Source organism: Myotis myotis, unplaced genomic scaffold, assembly GCF_014108235.1.
Source record: "Myotis myotis isolate mMyoMyo1 unplaced genomic scaffold, mMyoMyo1.p scaffold_m19_p_20, whole genome shotgun sequence".
Classification (NCBI taxonomy): domain Eukaryota; kingdom Metazoa; phylum Chordata; class Mammalia; order Chiroptera; family Vespertilionidae; genus Myotis; species Myotis myotis.
In genome coordinates this window covers 15,403,094-15,430,112 of record NW_023416325.1, presented here as the reverse complement: position 1 = coordinate 15,430,112, position 27,019 = coordinate 15,403,094, and the positions used below count along the sequence as shown (strand labels likewise).

At 41.3% G+C, this 27,019-nt stretch overlaps 1 protein-coding gene and 1 pseudogene across 2 annotated transcripts in view; both read left to right on the top strand.

Moving 5' to 3' along the window:
- Positions 1–635: 635 nt before the first annotated feature.
- The window catches only part of PPTC7 (protein phosphatase targeting COQ7), a 45,801-nt gene continuing 19,417 nt past the window's right edge, over positions 636–27,019 (top strand). The window contains exon 1 of one of the 2 annotated variants that reach the window (XM_036353465.1): positions 636–1,183. In XM_036353465.1, coding sequence (XP_036209358.1) covers positions 949–1,183 — 235 coding nt within the window. In that variant the 5' untranslated portion in view covers positions 636–948. The remainder of the gene's footprint in view (positions 1,184–27,019) is intronic. The other variant, XM_036353464.1, reaches the window with a different exon arrangement.
- LOC118678667 lies at positions 8,905–9,017 on the top strand (annotated as a pseudogene).

Genomic DNA, 27,019 nt, shown 5'->3' with positions numbered 1-27,019 from the left:
TTGGGGCCTGGAATTATTTATTCTCAATTTGGCAGAATCATCTACGAAGTCTGAAACACTTCTCTATAACATCTGCAGTGGCCGTGTCTGTATCTCTGTCACTACTTGCCCACACTCACGCCCCCTCTCCCATTCTAATAGGGACATACAACATTTTCTCGAATTTTCCTAAATACTATGCAAAACGGCTCTTCTTTCCAGATTGCCAGCCCTAGTGCTTCCAGTATATAAATTCTGAAGGTGTCACTAGGTTTGTGTACTTCAATTTCTTTAATGTATATACTATAGAATAATATTCATGACCTGATCCTAGCTTCTTTCAGGTTTTTCTTTAAAGGAATGGTGGCGTTATTTAAAACAATAGCCTTTAAAAGATATGCTTAAAACAGGGGAGAAAACTTTCAAACAGTCCACCTTAATTCTCAATAATTTAGGTCCCGCTTCTAGGGGAAATCCTCGAAGTCCTGGATACTAGGCAGTGAAGTAAAAAGCGACTACAACTCCCAGGAGACATTGCGTCCACACCCTCTGCGCACTCTCGACCTGGGTGATTGCGAAGGGCACCGAGCCCGAGGGGCGGGGCTTGGGCAAAGCCGCGAATAATGGGCGGGGATGTGGGCGGGCCCACAGAGGGGGGCGGTGCTCCCGGCGCGGCCCGGAACACGCTAGTGGAGCGGAAGATGGCGGCGGCAGCGGTGGCTGCAGCCGGGACCCCAGTTGGGCTGAGGCGGAGGTGCCGCCGGCTTTGACCTCGCTCTGGCTCCCGTGCGCGCGGCGGGGCGTGTGCGAGGCTCCGCGAGACGGGCACGGGCGGCGGCAGTGACCGCGCGCCGCCCTGAGGAGCGCCCGAGCGGCGGCGCGGCTGCGGCTGAAGAGAGAACCGGCTCCGGGCCTCCGCGTCCTCCTGCTTCTCGGGCCCCCCGCCTCCTTGGGGGGGCGGCGGCGGCGATGTTCTCGGTCCTCTCGTACGGGCGGCTGGTAGCCCGCGCCGTGCTCGGCGGCCTCTCGCAGACCGACCCCAGGGCCGGCGGCGGCGGCGGCGGCGGCAGCGGCGGCGACTACGGGCTGGTGACGGCCAGCTGCGGCTTTGGCAAGGACTTCCGTAAGGGCCTCCTCAAGAAGGGTGCGTGCTACGGGGACGACGCGTGCTTCGTGGCCCGGCACCGTTCAGCGGACGTACTTGGTGAGTCCCCCGGCCCGGCTCTCCCCCCCTCCCCCCCAGCCCGGAATCCGCCTTCTGGGGACTCCCCTGCTCGGGACTTCCCTCTTTTCTCTGGGCAGCGAGCGGAGCCCGAGAGCCAGTAGTAGCTCTCATGTCGGGAGCGCTTACGAGGTGCCAGGCGCCGTGCCAAGCGCTCCGAGGTGCGTTTTCCGCTTGGCCAACCCCCATTTTAGAGGCGAGGAAACTGAGGCGCAGAGCGGTCAAGCCACGAACTCAAGGTCATGCAGCCTGAGAATGGGACCGGTTTGTTCGAGTTCAGAGCCGCACGCTTAGTCACTTGGCTGTGCCAGCCCTGGACGACCTCGTCCCCTCCCCCCGCAGACACCTGCAGGCTCGTAACCTCGCTCCTGTGCCCTCCCTCCGCCCTCCCTCTGCGTGTCCCGGGAAACCTCTGCTGCTTCGAGTGATCCCGACGCCACGGCCCGGCCTGGGGCCGCTGGATCCCGAGCAGACAGACTGTCGTGAGCCCGGCAGCCCAGCCGCATTCTTTTGCCGCCTCGATTGCGACCAGATCTCCATCCTTTTTCCGAGCCTTCCCGAGTCTCTCAGTGGGGGCCCCCGGCCTGGCGAAAAAACACTCACAGTGCCTTACCCCAAACTGTCCTTGCCCACTTGAGGTCACCGAGGGTGGAGGAAGAGTCTCCTTGCCCCAAAATAGAATGGTCAGACCTTCTTCTAGACGGCAGCCAAGAAAGCCTGGAGAACTGGTTAAAGCCTTTGAGGCCACAGGTGCTTCCCAAGGCCTATTCCTGTTACACCTTTGGAGGTGGGAGACTAGGGCGAGAGCTTGCAGAAAGGGCTAAATAGAGATCACCAACTTTACCATAATGTACGTCTTTAAAGACCCTGTATATGCCATAGAATCCTATGCCATGACATGTCTTTTAATAAACCACTTTGAAATTGAAGGACATGCTGTCATTGAACTTGGGTTCAAATGTCACTTTGGTTTCACTTCTCAGGTGAGATTGAGTTTTTGATTACCTTAAACTTCATATGCTCAGGCAGAGTTTGGCATTGGAACAAATGGTCCTGTAACTTTTTATGACAATAATTACTTTTTAATTTGATCCCAGAATAACTGCCTATTATCTTTGCTTCTACTACATGTACTGTTTGTGAACATGGAACTGGAAAGGTTGCTCTCAATTTAATTTATAAATGGCCCCATTACCTGGGTTGAAAAAGTCATTTAATGTTTAAGCAACACTCTAGATGTTAACTTTTAAAAGAGGAAGACAGACTCCTTAGAAGGTTGAGGAGCTTGCAGATTGAAATGCTACAAATCTGACGTCAATTTGACCTTGATTCAGTATCTTTATTAAAAGGCTGTCAGTGGCTGTCTTTTTCCATTACATTTAGAAGTGCTTCACTCAATGAGCTTGTGACCTGTGCTGCTTTTTCAAATTGCAGTCATAGTGCAACAGGATAGGGGATAATGAGCCACAAAAGTTCCCCGTTATAGATTTGCTATGTGCTGGCTTTTGTGAAAGATTTGTGAAATTTTGCTCAAACCCATTCTGAAAAAAGTATCAACATAGCATCTTGGCAGAAACCTAGCCTAATTTGGTACTCAACTTTGCAACTTACTAGCCCTGTGATTCTGTGGTTTTGGGCAAAAGTCTCTCAGCTCATTTTCCTCATCTAGACTAAAGGATGAAGGGAGTGGACTCTCTGACCCTCAAGGAATTCTGACCATCAGATCGTATTTTGTTTTGCTTTGAAATGACGGCACCCTTTGTTATTTTGCACCTCAAATAGCAGATATTACTTCCTGTCTTATTCATATGGACACCTCCAGTAGATTTCTTCTGTGTTATATCTGGCTTTAAATCAGTGGTTCATAACTTCCGCTTGTGTATAGTCTCTCAGAATTTTTGAGTGCCCAAGGGCTCATTCAGGGAATTTACTGACTTCATGAAGTCCATCCATGTACTATCTAGAGGTCCAAGCATGGGTTCCAGATTTTAAACCACAGCTTTATATCCCTCCTGAAAGGAATGTGGCCAGGCTTCTTCAACTATATTTGACAAAGAGCTATTTTAAAAGTGTGTGTGTGTTCTGTGCAAATCAGGGGGAGACAGGTTCTCTAGGACTGTCCTGTTGTTTTGGAGCTCTTCTGGAAAGTCATCTTGGAAGCCACCTGAAACAACTTCTGTTGGCCTCATTTATCTGATCTTTGACTTACACAAACCAGTACTTATGATGGTGCCTTCTATCATCACAGGTCTGATGATCTCTTGCTGTGAAAGAGGTGATGAATCTCAGCAAGCCTTCAATACTGCTTTTTACTCTGGAAGTTGGAGTTTTAAACTGAATTGTATCAAAAGGTTATGTTGAATGATCATGCTATGTTGAACCTCAGTGTTTTGAACTTTCTAGTTCTATAGATAATTCATTTTGTTTGGATTGACACTGTTTATTGCTAAGTATCTGTGGAACTCACTGGTCATCTAGGGCTACTTGACTGTGGAATAAAAGCTGTTATTTTTTTTCTGTATAGAAGGGGAAAGCTGTTTTATTTCTTTAATTTAGAATTGATCTGTTCTATTAGTCATGCAGTGACTAAAGGTATTTGATGCTTTTCGGCATTTTTTAGAGTCCCACTGGATTTCTTTTAGGAAAAACCAACTATAATGGGTGTGGTGAGACATAGGAACCACTCCTATTCAATGGAAAGTTGGCCAAGGTGCTTTCTCTTTATTAGGTCCAACAGGAGTAAACCAGAACCAGCAGGAGCTGTTTGCACTTTTCTTTTTCCTTCTTCCCTGTAGTTAGTAGTTCTCTTACTCTATATAGTATGGATGCCTAAGTCCACAAAAATATCAGAACTGCCTAGTGTGTAATTGCGGGAGTTGCCTAGTGTGTAATTACTGGGCCTCCTACAGCCCTAAGCTATTTAAGAATAGAATTAAAGCCTGATGAGAGTTTAAGACTTAGTAACTGTGGAGTCCAGTTCTTTCATTTTACTGATGAAAAAACGGTGGCCTACAGAGGATCAAATGACTTTGCTGAGGTTACTCCGCTAGTTAATGGCAGAACTAGGGCTAGCACCAAGACTCCCCGTCCCAGCCCTTTCCGTAACAACACTGGTTAAGTTTTCTTGACAAGATATATGAATTCAAAACCAGTCTGACTTCAGCTATTGTTTATCCTTCTAATGCCTTTTCTACTTAAGGGTATGTGTGTGTGTTCGCAACTTCTTTATTCACTTTAGGACTCATAATTAAAATGCAACAAAAGCTCCTGCATACTAAACCACAGTTTACTGAAATCTCTTCTTTTAAAGAATGGCAGCATGGTCTGTGCCATGTAAATTCTGATCTTAGAATATTGAGTTGTAAAGTAGTTCTTTTTTAAAAATATGTTTTTATTGATTTCAGAGAGGAAGCGAGGGAGATAGAAACATCAATGAGTCACGGCTGCCTCTTGCATGCCCCCTACTGGGGATTGAGCCTGCAGCCGGGCATGTGCCCTTGACCAGAATCAAACCTGGGACCCTTCGATCCGCAGGCCGATGCTTTATCCATTGAGTCAAACTAGCTAAGGCTGTAAAGTAATTCTTATAAAAGTGTGGGATGTTGATTTAAGCTTGATTTAACTTGAAACCTTAAAAAAGAAAGAAAGACAGCAATTTCATATTTTAGCCTTTGGACTTGATTTGGATTGTGGCCAAGTGTTTTTGTGAGTAACGCCAGTCTTTATTTATTTATTTTTTTTATTGATTTTTTACAGAGAGGAAGGGAGAGGGATAGAGAGTTAGAAACATCGATGAGAGAGAAACATCGACCAGCTGCCTCCTGCACAGCCCCCACTGGGGATGTGCCCGCAACCCAAGGTACATGCCCTTGACTGGAATCGAACCCAGGACCCTTCAGTCTGCAGGCCGACGCTCTATCCACTGAGCCAAACAAGTCAGGGCTCACCAGTCTTAAAAGTAGTTGTTGGAGCCCTGACCGGTTTGGCTCAATGGATAGAGTGTCGGCCTGCGGACTCAAGGGTCCCGGGTTCGATTCCGGTCAAGGGCATATACCTTGGTTGCAGGCACATCCCCAGTGGGGGGTGTACAGGAGGCAGCTGATCGATGTTTCTCTCTCATTGATGTTTCTAGCTCTCTATCTCATTCCCTTCCTCTCTGTAAAAAAACAATAAAATATATATTTTTTAAAAAGTAGTTGTTGGAAGGTATAAGGATTACATGAACAATGTCAAGATCAAAATTTTATTTAGGAAATGAATAGATGTGGTAGAATTTGATGTTTTCCAACAGTCCATGATAATTTTAGTGTATTTGGTAGAACCTCCATATCTGAAAGTGAGTTGTCCTTTTAACAAAGTAGTCACCTTGGGAGAGTGTGTATGGCCACTAATTGTAGCCTTTTAAAAAGTCCTCTGTGGAATTTCCCTCAGCTAGATTTCAAACTGCATCAAGAAACCAGTCTTATTTTTTTTATATTTATAATTTTTTGAAAGTCAAATTTTAGCCTGATATACCTGTTGCCTGTAGACAGGATCCTGATTGAATTTTTAAAAATCAAGATAATAATTCACCTGCCATATCACTCAACTTTCAAAGTAAAAAATTCAGTGGCATTTCTTATATTCACAGGGTTGTACGACACCACCATTAACTTGTTTCAAAACATATTCATCACTCCAAAAGAAACTCCCTACCAATTAGGAGTCACTCCCTCAATTCCTGACAACAGAAAGTAGATTCTGATTCTAGGTTTGCCTATTTTGGACACTTCATATATATGGACTTATATAATATTTGATCTTGGTGTCTGGCATTTTCAGTTGGTATACTATTTTCAAGGTTCATCCACATTGTATGTATTAGTACTCCATTCCTTTTTATAGCTGAATAATATTCCATTGTATGGATATACCACATTTTGTTCACTCATCTATTAATGGATATGGGGTAATTTTCACTTTTTGGCTGTTGTGAATAGTGCTGCTACGACACATTCATGTATATGCTTTTGTGTGAATATATATTTTCCATTTTCTGGGGTATATACTTACAAATGGATCATTCTGGTCATATTGTAACTCTAACTTTATGAGGAATATAGTGTTTAATGCATTTTTATATAGTTCTAATATAATTATTTTCTACAAGGGAAATATATTTTAATGGCAACAATCAGATATGTAAGTTCCAAGACCAGCAGTGCTTTAAATATACCTGATTTTATAATAATCTATGTGATTATTCACATTCAGGAGAAAATTGTGGAATGTTAAGGAAATGTGAGAGTAATGAGCTTAGTAAAAGAACCTTTTAGGATTCATAGAGATAGCGGCGTTTTAAGAAGCCACTGATCAAAAAAAAGTTACTCACTAATTGTTGCCTGACTTTTCTGATCTGTCATTCTATAATAAATAAGGTTACAGACCTTATTTATTTATAAGGACAGAAGAACTTTGCTGTTTTTTATTGTATTTTATTTTATTTTAGTTAATCCTCACCTCGAGATCTTTTTTCATTGATTTTTTAAGAAAGAAGGGGGGGGGAGGAGAGAAATATCAATATGAGAGAGAGACATAGATTGGTTGTCTCCCACACACACCTGACCTGGGAGCCTGGGATCGAGCCTGCAACTGATGTAGGTGCCCTTGCCTGGGAATCGAACCCGAGACTCTTCAATCCGGGGGCTGACACTCTAACCACTGAGCAAAACCAGCCAATGCTGCTGTTATATTTTTTCTTTTATTTAAATATATATATTGATTTCAGAGAGGAAGGGAGGGGGGGAGATATAAACGTCAATGATGAGAGAGAATCGCTGATCGGCTGCCTCCTGCACACCCCACAATGGGGATCGAGCCGGCAAATTTGGGCATGTAACCTAACAGGGAATCATAGGTTGATGCTCAACCACTGAGCCATGCCGGCTGGGTTGCTGTTATTTTTTTTTTTAAATATATTTTATTGATTTTTTTTACAGAGGGGAAGGGAGAGGGATAGAGAGTTAGAAACATCAATGAGAGAGAAACATCAATGAGCTGCCTCTTGTATACCCCCTACTGGGGATGTGCCTGCAACCAAGGTACATGCCCTTGACCGGAATCAAACCTGGGACCCTTGAGTCCGCAGGCTGACGCTCTATCCACTGAGCCAAACCGGTTAGGGCTGTTATCTTTTTTAAAACTCCTGCTCCCTAATATTTTTTTCATTTTGCTGTGTAGATATATTGTACTTTTTTCATAGGTTTTTATAAGGCACATTATTTTTAAAGTCATTTCCTCATTTGTTATACTCTCAGAGCTACTTTTCCTTTGTTCACAATCTTTTTTCTTTTTTTATTAAATCTTCATACAAGGATATGTTGTTTTTTAATGTATATTTTATTGATTTTTTATAGAGAGGAAGGGAGAGGGATAGAGAGTTAGAAACATCAATCAGCTGCCTCCTGCACACCTCCTACTGGGGATGTGCCCGCAACCAAGGTACATGCCCTTGACTGGAATCGAACCTGGGACCTTTCAGTCTGCAGGCCGACTCTCTATCCATTGAGCCAAACCAGTTAGGGCACAAGGATATGTTTTTATTGGTTTTTAGAGAGAGGAGAGAAAGAGATATCAAGCCGACCAGGGATCAAACTGCAACCTTTTTGGTGGGTAGGATGACGTTCCAACCAAGTCAGCCACCTAGCTAGGACCACAGTGGTTTTTTTTTTTTAAGACACCATGCTGTGAATGAGATTTATCCCCATGGCAAGTTTTCTTTTCTTTAAAAAATTTTTTTTACAGTTTACATTCAATATTATTTTGTTTTTGTTTATAATCTTTAATCTAGAGATTCTCAAATTTAGTTTTAAATTTTCCTAAATTCCAGGTTCTCTCTCAATTTGTTAATATCCTTAAAGAATTCTAGATGAATCTTTTTTGTAGAGCAAGTTAATTTTTAAAGCATGACTTTTTATACTTTTCAGAAAATATATTTTTGTGAAAGGGTTAAAAATTGTAGCAGGCCCTAACGGTTTGGCTCAGTGGATAGAGTGTCAGCCTGCGGACTCAAGGGTCCCAGGTTCGATTCCAGTCAAGGACATGAACCTTGGTTGTAGGCACATCCCCAGTAGGGAGTGTGCTGCTGATCGATCGATGTTTCTCTCTCATCGATGTTTCTAACTCTCTATCCCTCTCCCTTCCTCTCTGTAAAAAATCAATAAAATATATATTTTTTTAAAAAGTTGTAGCAGAAGGTAGGAAGCAGATGTTATCAGTGGTGGTGGGACTACGGTTGGTTTTGGTGGCAGGGAGAGGACATGGATGGGAGGAGGTTGACCCCTGAACTTTAGCACTGCTTTTTTGAAACTGGGCAATACATAACCTGAATGGTTGCAACAGTATCCAAATGGAGTTTGTACTCCTGTTTGACTCAAGAGGCACTATATCAGGTTAGAGTATTTGACCTACAACTGTGTCCTTTGAATAAACGCTTATGTCAGATTCAAGCTAAATATCAAATTCATTTTACTTAGGTCCCTGTGCTTTTTAGAGGGGCCTCACCTGGGGCTTTAGATTCAGAATTTTCAGGAAAATGCTTTGGGAAAGTAAGTTAATATTTTCTTTTCAAATAAATTTGACATTTCAAACCAGAAATTCTAGCCAGTTGAAAAATGGAGTGCCTTGTGATTTTCCCTTTCAAAGTCTTATTTTAAGAATTGGGGGTGCTTGCTTCAGCAGCACATATATTAAAATTGGAACGATACAGAGAAGATTAGCATGGCCCCTGCGCAAGGATGATACACACACACAAGAATTGGGGCCCTGGATTATTTTTCATGTAGTTAGTAATAAAACTTAGTACTCTATCTTGTTTGGGAATTGTTCGATATTTTAAAAATCTGATAGTTTTCTATCTCCCCGAGATCCAGTTTTTTTCTATTACTAAACAATTCACAGAATTGCATCGTAAATCAAGACTTTTTGCAAAAGCTGACCCACTGCAGAGGGTGTGGGGCTGTTAACACACACTCATTTAAATGTAAGTTGGCAAGTGGCATAGCTCTTGCAATTTCATTTAAAAATTTAAAAAAGAAAAGATACTAAATGTTTTAGAATAAGATCCCAAACAGGATTTTGGATGGATTGAGGTGGGAGTTGGGGAGCAATAGTAGCTTTTTAAAATTTATTTTAATATATTTTTAAAAAATATATTTTATTGATTTTTTACAGAGAGGGAGGGAGAGAGATAGAGAGTTAGAAACATCGATGAGAGAGGAACATCGATCAGCTGCCTCCTGCACATCTCCTACTGGGGATGTGCCCGCAACCCAGGTACATTCCCTTGACCGGAATCGAACCTGGGACCTTTCAGTCCGCAGGCCGACGCTCTATCCACTGAGCCAAACCGGTTTTGGCTATTTTAATATATTTTTATTGATTTCAGAGAGGGAGAGGAGAGAAACATCAGTGATGAGAGAGAATCATTGATTGGCTGCCTCCTGCACGCCCCCTACTGGGAATTGAGCCAGCAACCCGGGCATATGCCCTTGACTGGGATCGAACCCAGGATTTTTCAGTCCACAGGCTGATGCTCTATCGACTGAGCCAAACCAGCTAGGGCAGTGGTTCTCAACCTTCTGGCCCTTTAAATACAGTTCCTCATGTTGTGACCCAACCATAAAATTATTTTCGTTGCTACTTCATAACTGTAATGTTGCTGCTGTTATGAATCGTAATGTAAATATCTGATATGCAGGATGGTCTTGGGCGACCCCTGTGAAAGGGTTGTTCGACCGCCAAAGGGGTCGCGACCCACAGGTTGAGAACCACTGAGCTAGGACTTACTTAATCTTTTAAGTATGAAATAACTGCTATTCTTCCCATTCAATCTGTTTGTTCCCTCATCTATAAAGTTGACTCATCCATAAGGTCAGTACAGCTAGTATCATATCTTGGACTTGAACCTAAATTCCCTGCCTGCATGTTTAGTGTTTTTAAATAAGTGGTTTTGCTTTCTGTGTATAAAAGTATAAAAAAGTAACACATGTTCAGGAAAGCACAATATAAAACATTTGTAACTCATAACTCAAGCTATAGGTGTGGTTTCCTCAGCCATTGTGTATATACAATTTTATGTATATACATTGTTAAATGAAGATTACACATTATGTGTTCTTCTCTATGATGTTATTTTATGTTGTGTAAATTTAGCATATTTCCATACTGATAAGCATAACTGCTTCATACTTCACTGCAGTATAATCCATTATTTATCTAACCAGTACTCTATTTTTAGATATTTAGATTATTTCCAATTTTCTGTCACAAGTAACACTAGAATAAACATGTCTGCATCTGAATATTTACTTAGGATAAGTTCCTCAAAGAGGCGTTCCTGAGTGTCAATGGCTATGAACATTTACAAGGCCTCTGATATAAATACTAGAATAGATCCCTCCAGAAAGATTATGCTAATTTATACTTTTCTAATTACTATGAAATTGCTCTCATCAATAAGCTTATTGTTGATCTTGAGTCTGTCATAGTTGACAATTTATAATTTGCTAGGTTCTTAATCAGTTGTTTTTGAGGTAAATAAGTTTGTTGCTGGTGAATAGTTCCAGAATTGATTGAGTTGTTGGTATGAATCCCAAGGACTACAAAATGACTGCAAAAACTTTGCCAGAGACTACAAGTGACTTACTACAAAGAATGCTTTCTGTTGAAGGATCCAGTACTATTTTGACTCAGACCAATTCCAACACATTTGTGCACTGATTCTTTTTTTACTCATTAACAGTCTATTTTGAAAAGAAAGGGAAATTTTTTCTTTTCATACTACTATGATTGTACATTTTGATCTTTCAAGGGTGCCATCATCCAGCAAGTTTTTTACTTAAGGATTAATTTGTGTTGTCATTTGAGATAGATGCAAATGGTTAGTGTGCTGAATGAAGCAAACAAGAAGTGCTGCTGTTTTCACATCAATGTTTGAATAAGAAAATAGATTTGAGCTATTTGCATAAGAGCTAGAAAACTGTTCGTGTCCTGAGGTTGACCACTAATTGTTAATATGGTCATTAGTGTTTCTATGAGATAAGAAAATCTAAACAGGGATGTCTTATGTGTGTGTTGTTTGAAAAAATCCACTTCTCTTGTTTCTTTAGCGGCAGCTTTGATCTTATCATTGATTTTCATGCTCATGTACTCTGAATTCACTGAAAAATCAATCAGCGGTCTTTGGATAACAAGGTTAGTTTGTTTTGTGAATACATTTTATACATACAAATTTATTTACAGGTAATTTGAATTTACTGAAGTCAATTAATACTGATCTATAACTTTTATCAAAATTTCAAATTGAAGAAAATGGTTAACCTGACTTTTTGTTACAGGCTTAAAGGAGAAAAGCTTTTCCATCTAAATCAGGAGGTTAAACAGGCTCCCTTTTCTTGGAGTGTGACTTAGAATCTCAGAATCTTAGATGTTAAAAAAAGGAACTCTTGAGAGAATTTGTCCTTCTGCCCCTTATTTCACAGATGAGAAAACTAAAGCTTAGAGAAGTGTTTTGGCCAGTCTTCAACAGCCAATAAGTGTCAAAGAAAGCAGGTAGTGCTGTCATCTCCAGACTGTTATTCAAGGTTCTTTCAATCAGGCCTTCTTTTGACTGTGAGAGGAGAGTCTTGTAGCCAGCTTTGACCCAGAGCACAATACTTTGTTGAACTCTAGGATTAGATAATGAGTTCATTCTCTTTTTGGAGTTCTTCATAATAGTTGGTATACCAGAGTATTGGTATTCTAACTTTTCAGTACAGTCAACTGAATTCATTGTTTACTGGTTGTTTCCTGCTAGTCTCTGACAGGTGCTGTGGAGAAGACCAAGAACAAAACAGATTTCAGCCCTGAAGTTTCATAGGCTGGTGGGAAAGGCACATATACACAGGAATAGTATAAAAGAATACACACACATTAGATTTTTGTGAAAGCATGGAGTCAGGCCTTAGGAGATGGGTAAATTGAGGCAATTGAGGAGGAGAATGGTAAGGCTGTCTGGTTTGAGGGGTCAGCAACAGCACAGAAGAAGATTCCCCAAACTGTAGATGTTTATAGCAAGAGAGTAGTTTGGACTGGGTGGGGTGGGGGTGGGAGGGCAGTTGAGAATTGATGTTAGAAAATATAGGTTGACCAAATTGTTGAAGGTCACAATCGTCATGTTAAGGAGTTGGGTGTCGTTTTGCTTTTTTGGTAGGAAGCTATAAACATTTATAGCTTTTATAAATGTTTTTTAAAAAACATTTATGCTTCTTTTGATTTGGGTTTGGTTTGGCTGTTTTGAAAAGAGCAGGTTCAGATGGTACAGAATTCAAAAGGTATTCAAAATTAAAAAGGGTGCACAGTAAAGTTTTCCTGTCACTGTGACCTCCTAGCTGCAAAGTTCTTATCCCAAAAGAACCAGTGTTATCAGTTTCTTGTGTACCTTCTAAAGAATGTTTTTATATATAAAAGTAAGTAAGTTTATATATATGGAAGTTATTTGACTAGAAGAGTAATATGGACATAGCAATCTTGTTTAAAAAAATGGTAGAGGATGTAATAGGAGAACAGGAGGCAAGAGACCAATCAGGAAGCTACTGAAATAGTCTTTGCTATAAAGGGCTTTAACTAGGGCAGTGAAAAGTAGTTGGCCTGCAGACATAGAATCAGCAGGACCAAGAGAGGGTGAAAGAGAAAGAGGAATTGAAGTTGATTTTGAGATTTTGAATTTGATAGCTTCCTTAAGGTTTCTAGCCTTGAGGTGTATGTGGGTTAGACTGCCATTAATTGGATTAGGAAATGCAAGAGAAGGATCAAGTTTGGGAATAGAAAACAGGGAATTTTTGGTTCAAGAGGCTTTCAGAGACAGAATCACCTGGCTTGAAGGACATTTGTGTCCAGTTGGCCTTTACTAAGTCCTGAATGTTCTAACAGTGAGTCATTAGAATCTCCTCTGCAGTTTGGTTTTCATATTTTGCTAAAAGGCCTGGGCCCACTCTGAGCATGCTGACTCAGAAAGTGGGGCTTGGGTTCCACAAGTAATCTCAATGTGCAGTAAGAATCGAAAACTGTTGTGCCAGTTACCAGGTTAACACCCAAGGATGAAAAGATGGTTAGCAGTGTGAAAGAAACTCAGTCCTGAAGGGGGTTACAATATGGAGAGGGAGAAAGAAAAAAGTCATGATAGAGGTGCTATGATTAATAGTGACCTAAGAAAATGGTTAGGCCTGTTTATATATTACTAGTTGTTATAAGATTTCCCATTTAAAATGAGAAATTTCTAAATCTGAACCATGGCACATAATAGGCAGTAGGCATTTAAGAGATATCTATCCTATATAATAAAAGAGAAACATGTAAATTAACCGTCCCTCCACTACACTCACCAGCCAATCAGCGAGTATGCAAATTAACCTCATCACTTCTGTGAAGACTGACAGCAGGTAGGAGGCAGCTCTCAGCACAGCCTGCTTGGCCGTCACTGTGGTGACCGGGGAACAGGCAAGTTTGGCCCGCAGGCAGCACCCAGCACGGCCTGCTTGGCAGTCACTGCGGTGTGGAGCAGGCAGGCCCTGCAGAGAGCAGAGAACCACAAGGAGCGGGCCTAAGCCGTCAGTAAGACATCCCCTGAGGGCTCCCAGATTGAAGAGGGTGCAGGTCAGGCTGAGGGACACACACGCCCCCATGCACGAATTTCGTGCACCGGGCCCCGTGTGTGTGTGTGTGTGTGTGTGTGTATGTATAAAAAAGCCTAAGCAACCGACTGTCCGACTGTCTGACCATCCAACCGTCTGACAGGTAGCTATGATGCACAGTGACCACCAGGTGGCAGATGTCCTGCTGCTGAGCTGTGGTGACTTGGCAGCTGTGGTTCTCGGGTGATGTACCCGGAACCAGAGAGGAGGGAGCCCAATTCCGGGGTGCGTCATCCGAGAACCACCCTCTCACAATCCAGGACCCCTCAGGGAATGTTGGAGAGTTGATTTTGGCTTGATCCCCGCAGGCCAGGCCAAGGGACTCCACCGGTGCACAAATCCCTGGGCCTCTAGTTTGTTAAATAAAATTACTTCAGAGTCGATTCTGGAGAAAGAAAACTAATTCATTTATTTAAAGTACAGGTGATTTTTTTTCTTGTGTATTTTGTGGATACAAATATATGTTCCCTAGTGCTTGAAAATGTTATTGTTGGCCCAGCCAGAGTGGCTTAGTGGTTAAGGGTCGATCTATGAACCAGGACATCAGGGTTTGATTCCCGGTCAGGCCATATGCCCGGGTTTGATCCCTAGTATGGAGTGTGTGGGAGACAGCCAGTCAGTGATTCTCTCACATCACTGATGTTTCTGTCTCTCTCTCTATCACCCTTCCTTTCTGAAATCAGTAAAAATATATTTAAAAAGCCCATCCAGCATGGCTCAGTAGTTGAGCATCGGCCTATGAACCAGGCAGACAATTACGGTTTGATTCCTGGTCAGGGCACATGTGTGGATTGCAAGGCTCGATCCCTAGTGTGGGGCATGCAGGAGGCAGCCAATCAATGATTCTCTCTTATCATTGATGTTTCTATCTTTCCCTCTCCCTTTCTCTCTGAAATGAAAATATATATATAAAAAAATTTTTAAAAATGTTATTGTTAAATGTTTAATGGAATATTGAATGGTGGTGGATGTGTGACTGGGAAAGATGAGTGGAGAACTCATCTTTTATACACTATCTGGTAGTGGGAATTATCTTTTGGTTGTGATCACAAACCAGTGCTTGTAAAGCTTGTAGCCTAAAAATACGGGTCAAATACTTTTTTCTGGTTGTTACAGGCTAGACTGCTCCAAATGCTGTTATTTGGACTTCTTAAAGACAGGCATAACTCATCCTATATAATAAAAGGCTAATATGCAAATCGACTGAACAGCAGAATGATCAGTTGCTATGACACGCACTGACCACCAGGGGGGCAGACACTCAATGCAGGAGCTTCCCCCCTGGTGGTCAGTGCACTCCCACAGGGGGAGCACTGCTCAGCCAGAAGCCGGTCTCATGGCTGGCGAGCACAGCGGTGGTGGCAGGAGCTCTCCTGCCTCCGCGGCAGCGCTAAGGATGTCTGACTCATGGCTTAGGCCTGCTCCCCGTGGGTTCCCCGAGGCCTCCTGGACTGCAAGAGGGCACAGGCTGGGCTGAGGGGACCCCCACGCCCAAGTGCATGAATTTTGTGCACTGGGCCTCTAGTTTATTACATATTAGCTGCCAGCTGAGCACTGTGGCAGGCTCTTTTAACACATTATTCAGTTCCTCACACCAACCTTGCGTTGCCCATGATATTATTCTCATTCATGGGTGAAAATACTGAGGGTTAGAGAGCTGCCCAAGGACACCTAGTCCTGGAGCTAGATTTTGAACCCAGATCTGACTCTTGCCAACAAGATGATGAGACCTGGGTTTTTAACTTCTTGAAGGAAAGATTTCAATCAAGAGACAAAGTGCAGCAAAGCAAGAGAGAATTTATTGGCCACAGCAAAAACACATTTAGAACAGTGAAACAAGGAAGGGCATAGAAGAAGCAACAGAAAAGCCTAGCCTGGGCTGCTTTGGCTCACTGGGAAGTCAGGGAAAAGGGGGCCGTGGAGGTTCAGGGGGTTAGCCTGGGATGAACTGCTACTGCCCACTGCTCCCCTGGTTGCAAGTCTGGTGGGGTTCCTTAGAGTGTAGGGGATACGTGCCTGTGGGGGAAGGAGAGAGGGAAGGGAATGGTATGGGCGTGCTCCCCTGGGACAGAGCTCAAGCTGGGTCCCTTATATTGAGGCTGTTTATTACAGGTGGGAATCTTAGGGGAGGTCTCAAGGGAGGGTCTCAGTGGAATATTCATCAGTTTCCAGGTGAGTTCTTTCAGGGTCACTGTCTCCACTGATTGGTCAGTGCTGGGGCAGGGGGTCCTGAGTCAGTGCAGCTAGTCCTAAGGTAGCCATTTGTCTGGCTTTGCTGTTTTTTGGGACCTGGAGCTGAAGTACAACTGAGGTCTAGATGTTATATTTAGGGAGGAAAATGTGTGTATGTGTGTGGGGGAGGGCTCGGAATCTCATGAGGTTACCTCTTGTTTTTCCAGTTTTGCCCTTTGCTAGGTACCCAGGGCTTTCCGCCCTGGTGACCTTCTGCATCTGATTCATTGTCCTTGCCCTGCTCAGGTTTAACTACCTATAACAACTCCAAAACTATCTGCTGTGCTTTTGCCCAATCTCTGTACACTACCTTTCAAGTCAAAAATGACCATTTTAAACTTTGTTTTACTGAGATGATTTTTGCTGAGTTTGAATACTACTTAGTTATTAGCTGTTCTTAGGCTAATAATTGAGCAAAGCCCCATAATTAAAGCAATGATGGCCTCATTGAGTCTTGTTGAACTAGTCTGTGGGCCACAAGGACTTTGGTGGCCTTAGGCCAGCCCTTTCCTTCTGGGGACCTCCTAAAAGCCTTAACTCCTGCAGTGCATTGTTTGAGCTGATTGCTAGTGAGAAGTTCCTGGCCATCTGTATATATAAAAGCCCAGCAACCATTACAGTGCAAAGACCAGAATGACTGGTCGCTATGACATGCACTGACCACCAGGGGGAGATGCTCAACGCAGGAGTTGCTCCCTGGTGGTCAGTAGACTCTCACAGCAGGAGCGCCGCTCAGCCAGAAGCCCGGCTCATGGCTGGCGAGCGCAGCGACAGTGGTGGGAGCTTCTCCTGCCTCTGTGGCAGCACTAAGGAGTGGCGAGCCAAGTGGTAAGGAGCGAGCAGGCAGGCAGTTAAGAGCGAGGGGTTCCAGATTGCTAGAGGGTGCCAGCCAGGCTGAGGGACACTCCCCCACCCCCATGCGCGAATTTCATGCATTGGGCCCCTAGTGGTGTAATAAGCATTTACCTGGAGGGCAGGTTTCTTTGCTCTTAAAGCTCTAACCTCACCTTTATTACTTGATTTGTACTGTATCCATATTAGTCACAATCATAGGTAACTGCCAGAAATGCCTGTCTCTTCAACCTCCTCCCCCAAACTCAAGTTTTTATAACTTGAATATTTTTCTGATTCTTTCAGCTAGTTGTAACCTGATCTTCCTTGCTTTTGTTTTTATTGATATATATGTACTTTGGTTTATTATAGCCATTTATCTTGAACCTCTCCAAACCCTCTTTCTGTACCACAATCACCAGCACTTGATTTTAAGTTCCTGTGGGCAGGAAATCTTTTATTATATGTAAATTTCTTAGCTGCCTTTTGCCACATGTCTTGCACATAGAAAGTGTTCAATAAAATATGTTGAGTAACTTTAATATTGAATTTAAGTGTATAATGTAGTTCCAACTGGATTTATAGTTTTTGTCATCCCTTCCATGAAGGTAACATGTACTCATTACTAAAAAAATGGGAAAGTGTGGAAAATAAAAAGATGGAGAAAAAATTACTTGTCCTTCTCTAGCTGGTGTTGCTAAGTGGTTGGAGCATCATCTGTACACTAAAAGGCCGTGGGTTCAGTTCCTGGTCAGGGTACATGCCCAGGTTGTGGGTTTGATTGGGGTGCATACAGGAGGCAACCAGTTAATGTTTCTCTCTCCCTTTCCCTCCTCTCTCTCTAAAATCAATTAAAAAATATCCATGGGTAAGGATTTAAAAAATTTACTTGTCCTACCACTCAAAGACCATTACTTAATTAAACAACATATGGGGGAACATAAGTAGTGTTTAGAAAGTAAGTGTTCACTAGGCTGGCTTATTCAAAGGAATTATGTTCTCATTAAAAAAAGAAAAAAGCCCTAACAGGTTTGGCTCAGTGGATAGAGCGTCGGCCTGCAGACTGAAAGGTCCCAGGTTCGACTCCGGTCAAGGGCATGTACCTTGGTTGCGGGCACATACCCAGTGGGGGGTGTGCAGGAGGCAGCTGATTGATGTTTCTCACTATCTCTCTCCCTTCTTCTCTATAAAAAAATCAATAAAATATATTAAAAGAAAAAGAAAAAAAAGCCCAGGCAGAATAGTGCATTGGCTGAGTATTGACCTATGAATCAGGAAGTCACAGTTTGATTCCCAGTCAGGGCACATCCCCGAGTTGCGGGCTCGATCCCCAGTTGGGGTTGTGTAGGAGGCAGCCAATCAATGACTCTTCATCATTGATGTTTTTATCTCTCTCTCCCTCTCCCTTCCTCTCTGAAATAAATAAAAATATATTTTAAAAAATAAAAAAAAGAGGGCCAGTGTAGGTCAGTTGGGTTGGTGGTGTCCTGTGCACCAAAAAGGTCACAGGTTCGATTCCCGGTTAGGGCACATGCCCACGTTGGTGGCTCCATCCCAAGTAGGGGGTATGCAGGAGACTGCCAATCAATGTTTTGCTCTCATATCAATGTATCCTTCTCTCCCTCTCCCTTCCTCTCTCTCTTAAAAAAAGTTCAATTAAAAAATAAATTTTTTTAAAAGGCATTTTGCCCTAGCCAGTTTGACTCAGTGGATAGAGTGTAGGTCTACGGACCAAAGAGTCCAGAGTTTGATTTCTGTCAAGGGCACATACCTTGGTTGCAGGCTCCTCCCTGGCCGGGGCTTGGTCAGGGCTCATGCAGGAGGCAACCAATCAGTGTGTTTCTCTCACATCGATGTTTCTGTCTTTCCCTCTCTCTTCCACTTTCTCTAAAAACCAATGGAAAAATATCCTGAAGTGAGGATTAAAAATAAAATTTTTTTAAAAAAAGGCATTTTTGAGCTGGGCTACATGTGACTCCTTTCTTGCTTGCTTTTTTTTTTTTTTTTTTTAATACTAGGTTAACCTTTAAGACCAGAATTCTAGATCTAATCTTATAAACAGGAAAATTTTCTCTTAGCTTAAAGGGCCAATACAAATAGGCACCCTTCAGATAGCTGGACTTAATTACTGTTACTTTCTTATTTCAATGTTAAGTTATCAGTGTTATATTACATTTCCTAATACCTAGAAACTAACCAACCTCAGCATTAATAGAAGCCCTTAATTCTGTATCACACTAAGGGCCCTTCCTCTACTGTTCATAGCTTACCATAAGTGTGGCTCCCAGATGATTTGTCTGTTGCTTCCTCCTGTCCTAAAAACATTGCTATTAGCATTTAGCATTTCAGGAAGGTACTGTTGCAGTTCAAAGGAGTGAAGTGACCTATTCTGTGACTTCACCTTCAACTCTGCAGTTTGTGTGGTAGGGAGGCAGTGATTCATACCCCAGTCTGTGAGATGCCCAAGGTCCCCAAGCCACAGTTGAGCCAAAACACATTATTCCACATTAAGTATTTGGTATTTAAACAGAAGAGCTAAAGTTAGAGGAAGAACATTTTTATTTTTAAAAGGTTGACTTTGAGTTTCTTTGCCTTCACTGTATCATTTCTTAATCCTCTTTACAGCATTTTCACTGCTTTTTAAGACAAAGCAACAGCCCAGAATATTCTGGAAATTACTATCTCTAGTTAATGAAGTATTGTAGACAGTAGGTATGACTGTGTGTATATATGCATATTCATTTTAACTTGATTAATTAAGTAATTTCATGTTTACTAAGCTAGAAAGGACTATTTTGTTTGGAATTCTAAAACATAAAATGAACTGTTCATATTTGAGTTTTGTTAACTCTCCTAGATAGTTCCCTTTCGTTTTTTGCAGAATTTTAGTTTTGCTTATAAGTTCCATTTATCATAGGGTCGAACCTTCCTTTCCATCCTTTCAGCTTTATTGCTTCAGCTTTTGACTTAACTGTTCTGCTTAGAGGTCTTGAGTTCTTGAGGTAGGGTTGGTTTCTGGAGAATGAGAAATGCAGATTTCATTGTTATTAATGCAGAGTATTGTTATTAATGCTTTGGGGAAACTTGTTGCAAAGGGAATATATCACTTGCTTGTTACAGCAGGAAGAACGTCATCTTCTAAAATAATAAAAGCATAATATGCTAATTAGACTAGACGTCCTTCTGGACTAAGCTGGGGCTGCAAGGGAAGCCCAGGTCCCAGGTGCCTGCTGGCGGCCAGAAAGAAGCTCGAGTCCTGGGTGCCAGAGGGAAGCTGGTGCCGGCAGCCAGGGAAAGAAGGCCTACTCTTGGATGAATTTCGTGCAGCGGGCCTCTAGTAATTTATATAATTTCACTTCTAGAGAACTGAAAAGACTGTTAGTCAAAGTAAATTGTACTTTTGTGAATAGCTCAATTGTTACATATATTTTTTCAATAATCCTGCTTTTTTGTTCCCTTTGGGATAATTATTTGCAGATACATTTCACAGTTCGAATCACAGGAGAGTGTTCTTAATGCCCAAATAGTTGAGGCTTCAGAAATGTTGATACAAATGTGATCTGTTACATTGGATAGAAATTGAATTTGTACTCTGATCTCATTTTTCTCTGGAGCAGTGGTTCTCAACCTTCCTAATGCCACGACCCTTTAATACAGTTCCTCATGTCATGTTGTGGTGACCCCAATTTCATTGTTACAAATTGAACGTAATTAAAGCATAGTGATTAATCACAAAAACAATATGTAACTATATATGTGTTTTCCGATGGTCTTAGGTGACCCCTGTGAAAGGGTTGTTCGACCCCCAAAGGGGTCGTGACCCACAGGTTGAGAACTGCTGCTCTAGAGGCTTCGAGTTTGTAATGCCTCTAGACCAGTGGTTCTCAACCTTCTGGCCCTTTAAATACAGTTCCTCATGTTGTGACCCAACCATAAAGTTATTTTCGTTGCTACTTCATAACTGTAATGTTGCTACTGTTATGAATCGTAATGTAAGTATCTGATATGCAGGATGGTCTTAGGCGACCCCTGTGAAAGGGTTGTTCGACCGCCAAAGCGGTCGTGACCCACAGGTTGAGAACCGCTGCTCTAGACAAATAAGGTTGACTTGGAGAACTCTAGATTATAGATTGAAGAAGAACCTCAGCATCTGAAAAGAAGCTGGCTGTAGCACTGCAATAAATACTGTCTAACCAGCTTCCTCATTAGATGAATAGTTGCTGCAGAAAGTGTAAAACCAGATCCTTAACCCTCTGAGTACAGAGGGTCTCATGCTACTTTTATAATTTAACTCTTGTGATCCAACCAGGTTCTTAGTTTCTCCTCTGGAGTTTCAATTCACTATCAAGTACCCATCCTAGTAGATAGATGTTTCACTGATGGAAAAATAATCCTGTAGAACCATCTTGCTTCATTAGGGGATGAAGATCCTGTAAAATGCCTTAAGACTATCAAAGATGCAAGGAATAAAGCTGTTACCTTAGGATAACACTTAATATTTGAAATTATGCCAGAGCCAAATTCTTCACTGATGCTTATACTAAAGTTGAAATTGAGTATTTATTCTTTGGGCATCACTTTTTTTCTGGAAAATGTTGGCTTTGTAACTAATTTCATGCCAATCTGAAGATCAGTGTAGTTGGAAAGGTTTTAAGAAGAATGGCAACATCATGGTGATAGCTGATAGAGTCCTGGAGAGACTCAGGCAGATGTTGGCTTCATTCAGTCTTTTAAGGAGAGCCTTTTGTAACTACACAGGTCACCATATATGCAATTGGAAAGATAGGATTAGTATTTTCATGCAATATTTTATTTATTTTTATTAAATCTTTATTGTTGAAAGTATTACATATGTCTGCTTTCTTCCCCCATTGATCCCCTCCAGTCCGCCCCCAGTAACTATAATCTTTAAAAATACATTTTTTTGCCGAAACCGGTTTGGCTCAGTGGATAGAGCGTGGGCCTGCGGACTGAAAGGTCCCGGGTTCGGTTCCAGTCAAGGGCATGTACCTGGGTTGCGGGCATATCCCCAGTAGGAGATGTACAGGAGGCGGCTGATCAATGTTTCTCTCTCATCGATGTTTCTAACTCTCTATCTCTCTCCCTTCCTCTCTGTAAAAAATCAATAAAATATATTTTAAAAAAAATAAAAAATAATACATTTTTACTAGAGGCCCAGTGCATGAATTTGTTCATGGTTGGGGTCTGGCTGGCCCGCCCTGATTGGGGTGAGGGGGGGCTGATCAGGGGCAGGCCAGCCGGGGGAGGGGCCAACTGGCCTGCCCCCGCCCCCTGGTCGAACTCCCCTTTGAGGGGACAATTTACATATTAGTCTTTTATTATATAGGATTGATTTCAGAGAGGAAGGGGGAGAGAGAGAGAGAAACATCAATGATGAGAGAGAATCATTGGTTGGCTGCCTCCTGCGCCACCCCAACTGGGAATTGAGCCCACAACCCAAGCATGTGCCCTGACTGGGAATTAAACCATGACCTCCTGGTTCATAGGTTGATGCTCAACTACTGAGCCACTAGGGTCGGGCTGTGACTATAATTTTTAAAATATACATATATCTTTATTGACTTCAAAGAGGAAAAGAGAGTGAGAAATATCAGCGATGAGATAGAATTGTTTGGCTGCCTCCTGCACGCTGCCCACTGGGGATTGAGCCTGTAACCCGGACATGGGAATTGAACTGTGACCTCCTGATTCGTAGGTTGATACTCAACCACTAAGCCACAATGGTCGGGCTGTAACTATAATTTTAAAATAATTTTTTTAAATGTTCTTCTTACAAAAAGATACATTCAAGTGATATATACATTTAAGTGAGATACACCAGAATTATTTGTTCTCCTCTCTTAACTCTTCACTTTAGAAAAACAGTCCATGGAAAACATAAAATATTATATAAAAATCATAAATATTTTCTAGTTGATTATTTCCCACTTCATAAAACTGCCATTTCTACATAAATGGTACAACTAAAGGAATCTTCTGTGCCCTTTAGTCTTCTCAGCCTTTTGCTCAGCCATTTCAGATATGTAACCATTATCTTAATCTAATAATGGTTTTAATTGGATTTTGGGTCAAAGGAAACACTTAAGCTAGACTGTGTGCTGACAGACTTATTAATGGAGACATAAGATGATTACAGCGAATTAAAGGAAATAGCTTCTATATTCAGTGCAAACTCTATCTTGGCATTCAAAGCCTTTCTAATTAACTCAGCCCACCTTTTCAGTTCTCTTCACCTCTAAACAAATTATATCATTCTGACAAACTGGATTACTTGGCCTTAATCAGTTATCATATCTGTGATTGTAATTTGATGTCTAGAGTAAGAATTCAGTTCACAAATGAGCTATTGGGCCAGGAATCCTCATTCCTAAAATAAGATCTTGAATTAACTCCTTGAATTTATTACCCTCTCTACTTTCCCAGAACAGCTCATCTGCCCCTCTGGTGTCAGTTCCGGATCTTTGTCAAAGATTGGCTTCAGATTGCCTTCCCAGCAGCAGGCACATAGTTCCTGATTTCATACAGAACATTTTCTCAAAAAAAATGCTCCACTGACACCTGAAACCAAGCACACCAGAGACAGAATTCAAAATCTGAAGACATTCCCACCCCCTTCCCAACTGGCAAATCAGTACTCAAATTCAGAAACCTACTGATAAAAAAAAAACCTATTGATAATAGAGCATAGGTATCTTTTGTATTTATTCCTTTGTATTTCCAGTGATTGTCTATTCTACTTTTCTCAATACCTGGAACCTAAAATTTTGCAGCTGACTCCTGACCTCTGATCTCTCCCAGCCCATTTTCTCCACTGCTGTCAGGATTATTTTCTAAAATATAGATTGGATTATATCACTGTATCCCAAACCTTGTCGGCTTATTATTTATAGCAGTGCTATACATATACTTTGGAAATAAACTGTAACTACATATATGATCCATGGGGGGGGGGGGGGAATCCTCACCCAAGGATATTTTTTCCATGGATTTCCAGTAGAAATATACTGTAACTACATATATGATCTTAAATATTCTAGTAGCCACATTTTTAAAAAGTAAAATTAGATATTCATTTCAATTTATTTAACCCAATATAAGTAAAATATTTCATCATGTTCAGTAAAAAATTATTACTAAGACATTTAACTTATTTATTTATTTACTTATTTTGGTATTATGTTTTTGGAATCCAGAGTGTATTTTACATTTAATAGCACGTCTCAATCCAAACTAACCACATTTCAAACTCAGTAGCCACGTGTGGCTAGTGGTTCCCGTGTTGGACAGCATAGGTCAATAGCATAAAGCTTAATGTTCTTCATCTGCAATATTGGGCCATCCACAATTTCACCTACTGCTCTCCATTTTTCAGCTTCTCCCCACTCACCCAGGCACCAGCTATACCTGATTGTCTGCCATACTTTTTCTTTTATTACCCTTCCCTGTCTGTGGAAGTCTCTCTCTCTTTTTTTAATCCTCACCCGAGGATATTTTTTCCATGGATTTTTTTTTTTTCTGAGAGAGTGGAAGGGAGGGAGAAGAGAGAAGGAGAGAGAGAGAAAGAGAGAGGGAGAGGGTGGGGGTGAGGGAGGGAGAGAGAGAGAGAGAAAGAGAAAGAGAAACATCAACACGAGAGACACATTGATTGGTTGCCTTCTGCACTCACCCTGACCAGGCCGGGAATTAAGCACAACCAAGGTTACTTGCCCTTGACTAGGGAATCAAACCTGAGACTCTTCTGTCCACGGGCTAACACTCTAACCATTGAGCAACCGGCCAAGGCAGCAATCTTCTCTTTTAACATTTGTTTTCTTTACCTCTAAATGAAATTTCCCTTTATATCTGGATTGATTACACTGTTTAAAAGGTGTCCTCTCTCCAGAGACATTGAAGCATGCAACAGACTGATGAATTTCAGAGGGAAGGGGGTGGGAGGCAGAAAGAGATTAACCAAAGAATGTATATGCACATATGCGTAACCCATGGACAGACAATAGTGCAGTAACAGTAAAGGCCTTGGGAGGGGGCAGAAGGGGAGGGGGTCAATGGGTGGGAGGAGGTAGTACATCTGTAATACTTTCAACAATAAAGATAAATTTAAAAATAAAACAAAATAAAATTAAAAAATAATAATAAAAATAAAAGGTGTCCTCTCTTTTTGTGGATTGAAGCTTTTGCTAATGTAAAAGAGGAAATATTCATTTCTTTGTAGAAATAATTGCCTAGTATGAATTAGGTTTCAGATGTACATGTGAAAGATTATTCTGGTTTTAGCCTGATTCTAATCCCAACTATGGTTCTTCATATTATATAAGTTGTTCTTTGTAAGTAAATTATATATGTATGCTAAGGCTTCCCTCCCTCCACCCCCACTCCCCCATAGCTTTATTGAAAAGTTTATATGGTTTTTTAATCTCTTTTTCCCCTAAAGAGATTTAGCCAATGGAATTTTGCCTGAGTTCTTTTTCCCATATAAAAGCAAACAGGTACCTGAAAGGTTGCACTCTATTCTGGGAGAAATCTGATTAATGTTGAAGGACTGTGTCAGGTCAGACTCTGTAACCTGCTCACAGATTATTTAGTGAGTGCCAGGATCAACTCTCAACATTATCTCAGATTTTAATGGTTTTCTTGTGAAGGGCACTTGTAGATGAAACCAGTTTGTATATAAAGTTAGTTGTGGCTCTTAGATCAGAAACTGGTAAGAAGAAATTCTTTCCTGGAGCAGGCAGTAGTTTGAAAGAATGAATGATTCATCAAATGGAGTTGCAAGAATTATAATTGCATTCTTGTTTTAACACAAATTGTTGCATTTGAACCCATGGTGAAATCTTACCCCTACTGATATAAGAATTCCTCAAAAGAAGTATCTTTTAAGTAAACTATCTTAAATTCTCTTGGGGAAGGAAATGGGGAAAATCTGCAATAGTGTCAACAATAAAAACTTTAAATAAAAAAGAAAAAAAATTATCTTATGAATTTCTAGGTATCCTTCCAACTGCTTGAAAAGCACAGGAAAAAAAGTGGTACTTCTTTATGGTAGGGTAGACCTGTCATCCTCCATGCTTCTCTTTCCCCTACCTCCGCTGCCCCCACGTCCCTCCCCATCCAGTTCACCTGTAAGTCCTTTTGTTTCACCAGATCCCAAATCCCTGCACTCTAACTGCACTGCCACCATTTCATAATGGAGTTGCTGAGACTCCTGACTCATCCCTTCTTTCCACTGTTGCTCTCCACAGCAGGCAGAAGGATATTTTTTTCTTACTATCCTTATTACTATTGAGACTTTTTTATTATACATTAATTAAAAATAAAACACAGATGCTATTGATTTTAATAATGTATTCTCTTTAACACATTATATGCCAAATATTATTTCAACATGTACTCAATATAGAAGTTAATGAGATAGTTGACCCTCTTATTTCATATCAAGTTTTCAAACTCCAGTGTGCATTTTATACTTAGAGAACATCTCAGTTTGGATCAGCCCCATTTCAAGGCTCACTGGCAACATGTGGTAGTGGCTGTTTTATTGGAAAGCTCAGCCCTGGACAGGATAGTGGTTTTCTCTTAGGGAGGAGGAAAGGGAATGGGATATATTCTTAAATTTGTTCTTTATTTTACAGTTATTGGCTAATTTTTGAAGTTAAAAGATTGCAGCTTTTGGTATTCTTAATGATTGCCAGCTGTGGATCGGTTGCATTGTTGTTAGCATCTGAACTCTTTTTTAAAAAAATCATTTTACGTTCTTATAAAATACAACAAAAATTAATAGCACAAATTTCTTCTATACAATAATAATCCTGCTGAAATTGTACTCTTGGCTGGTAGGCAAGGCTACTCTGTGGTAGCTCGCATGTTTATTCATAAATATATGAAAGATCAAATTCTAAGTTAGAGAATATGACTTAGAAGTATTAGAGTATATCAAACTTGAGCACTTTTTATTCTGAATTCCAGGGTAAATATGTTTACTGGTATGTAGTAAAATGAACTGTCAGGAGGAGATGGGTAGGAATTC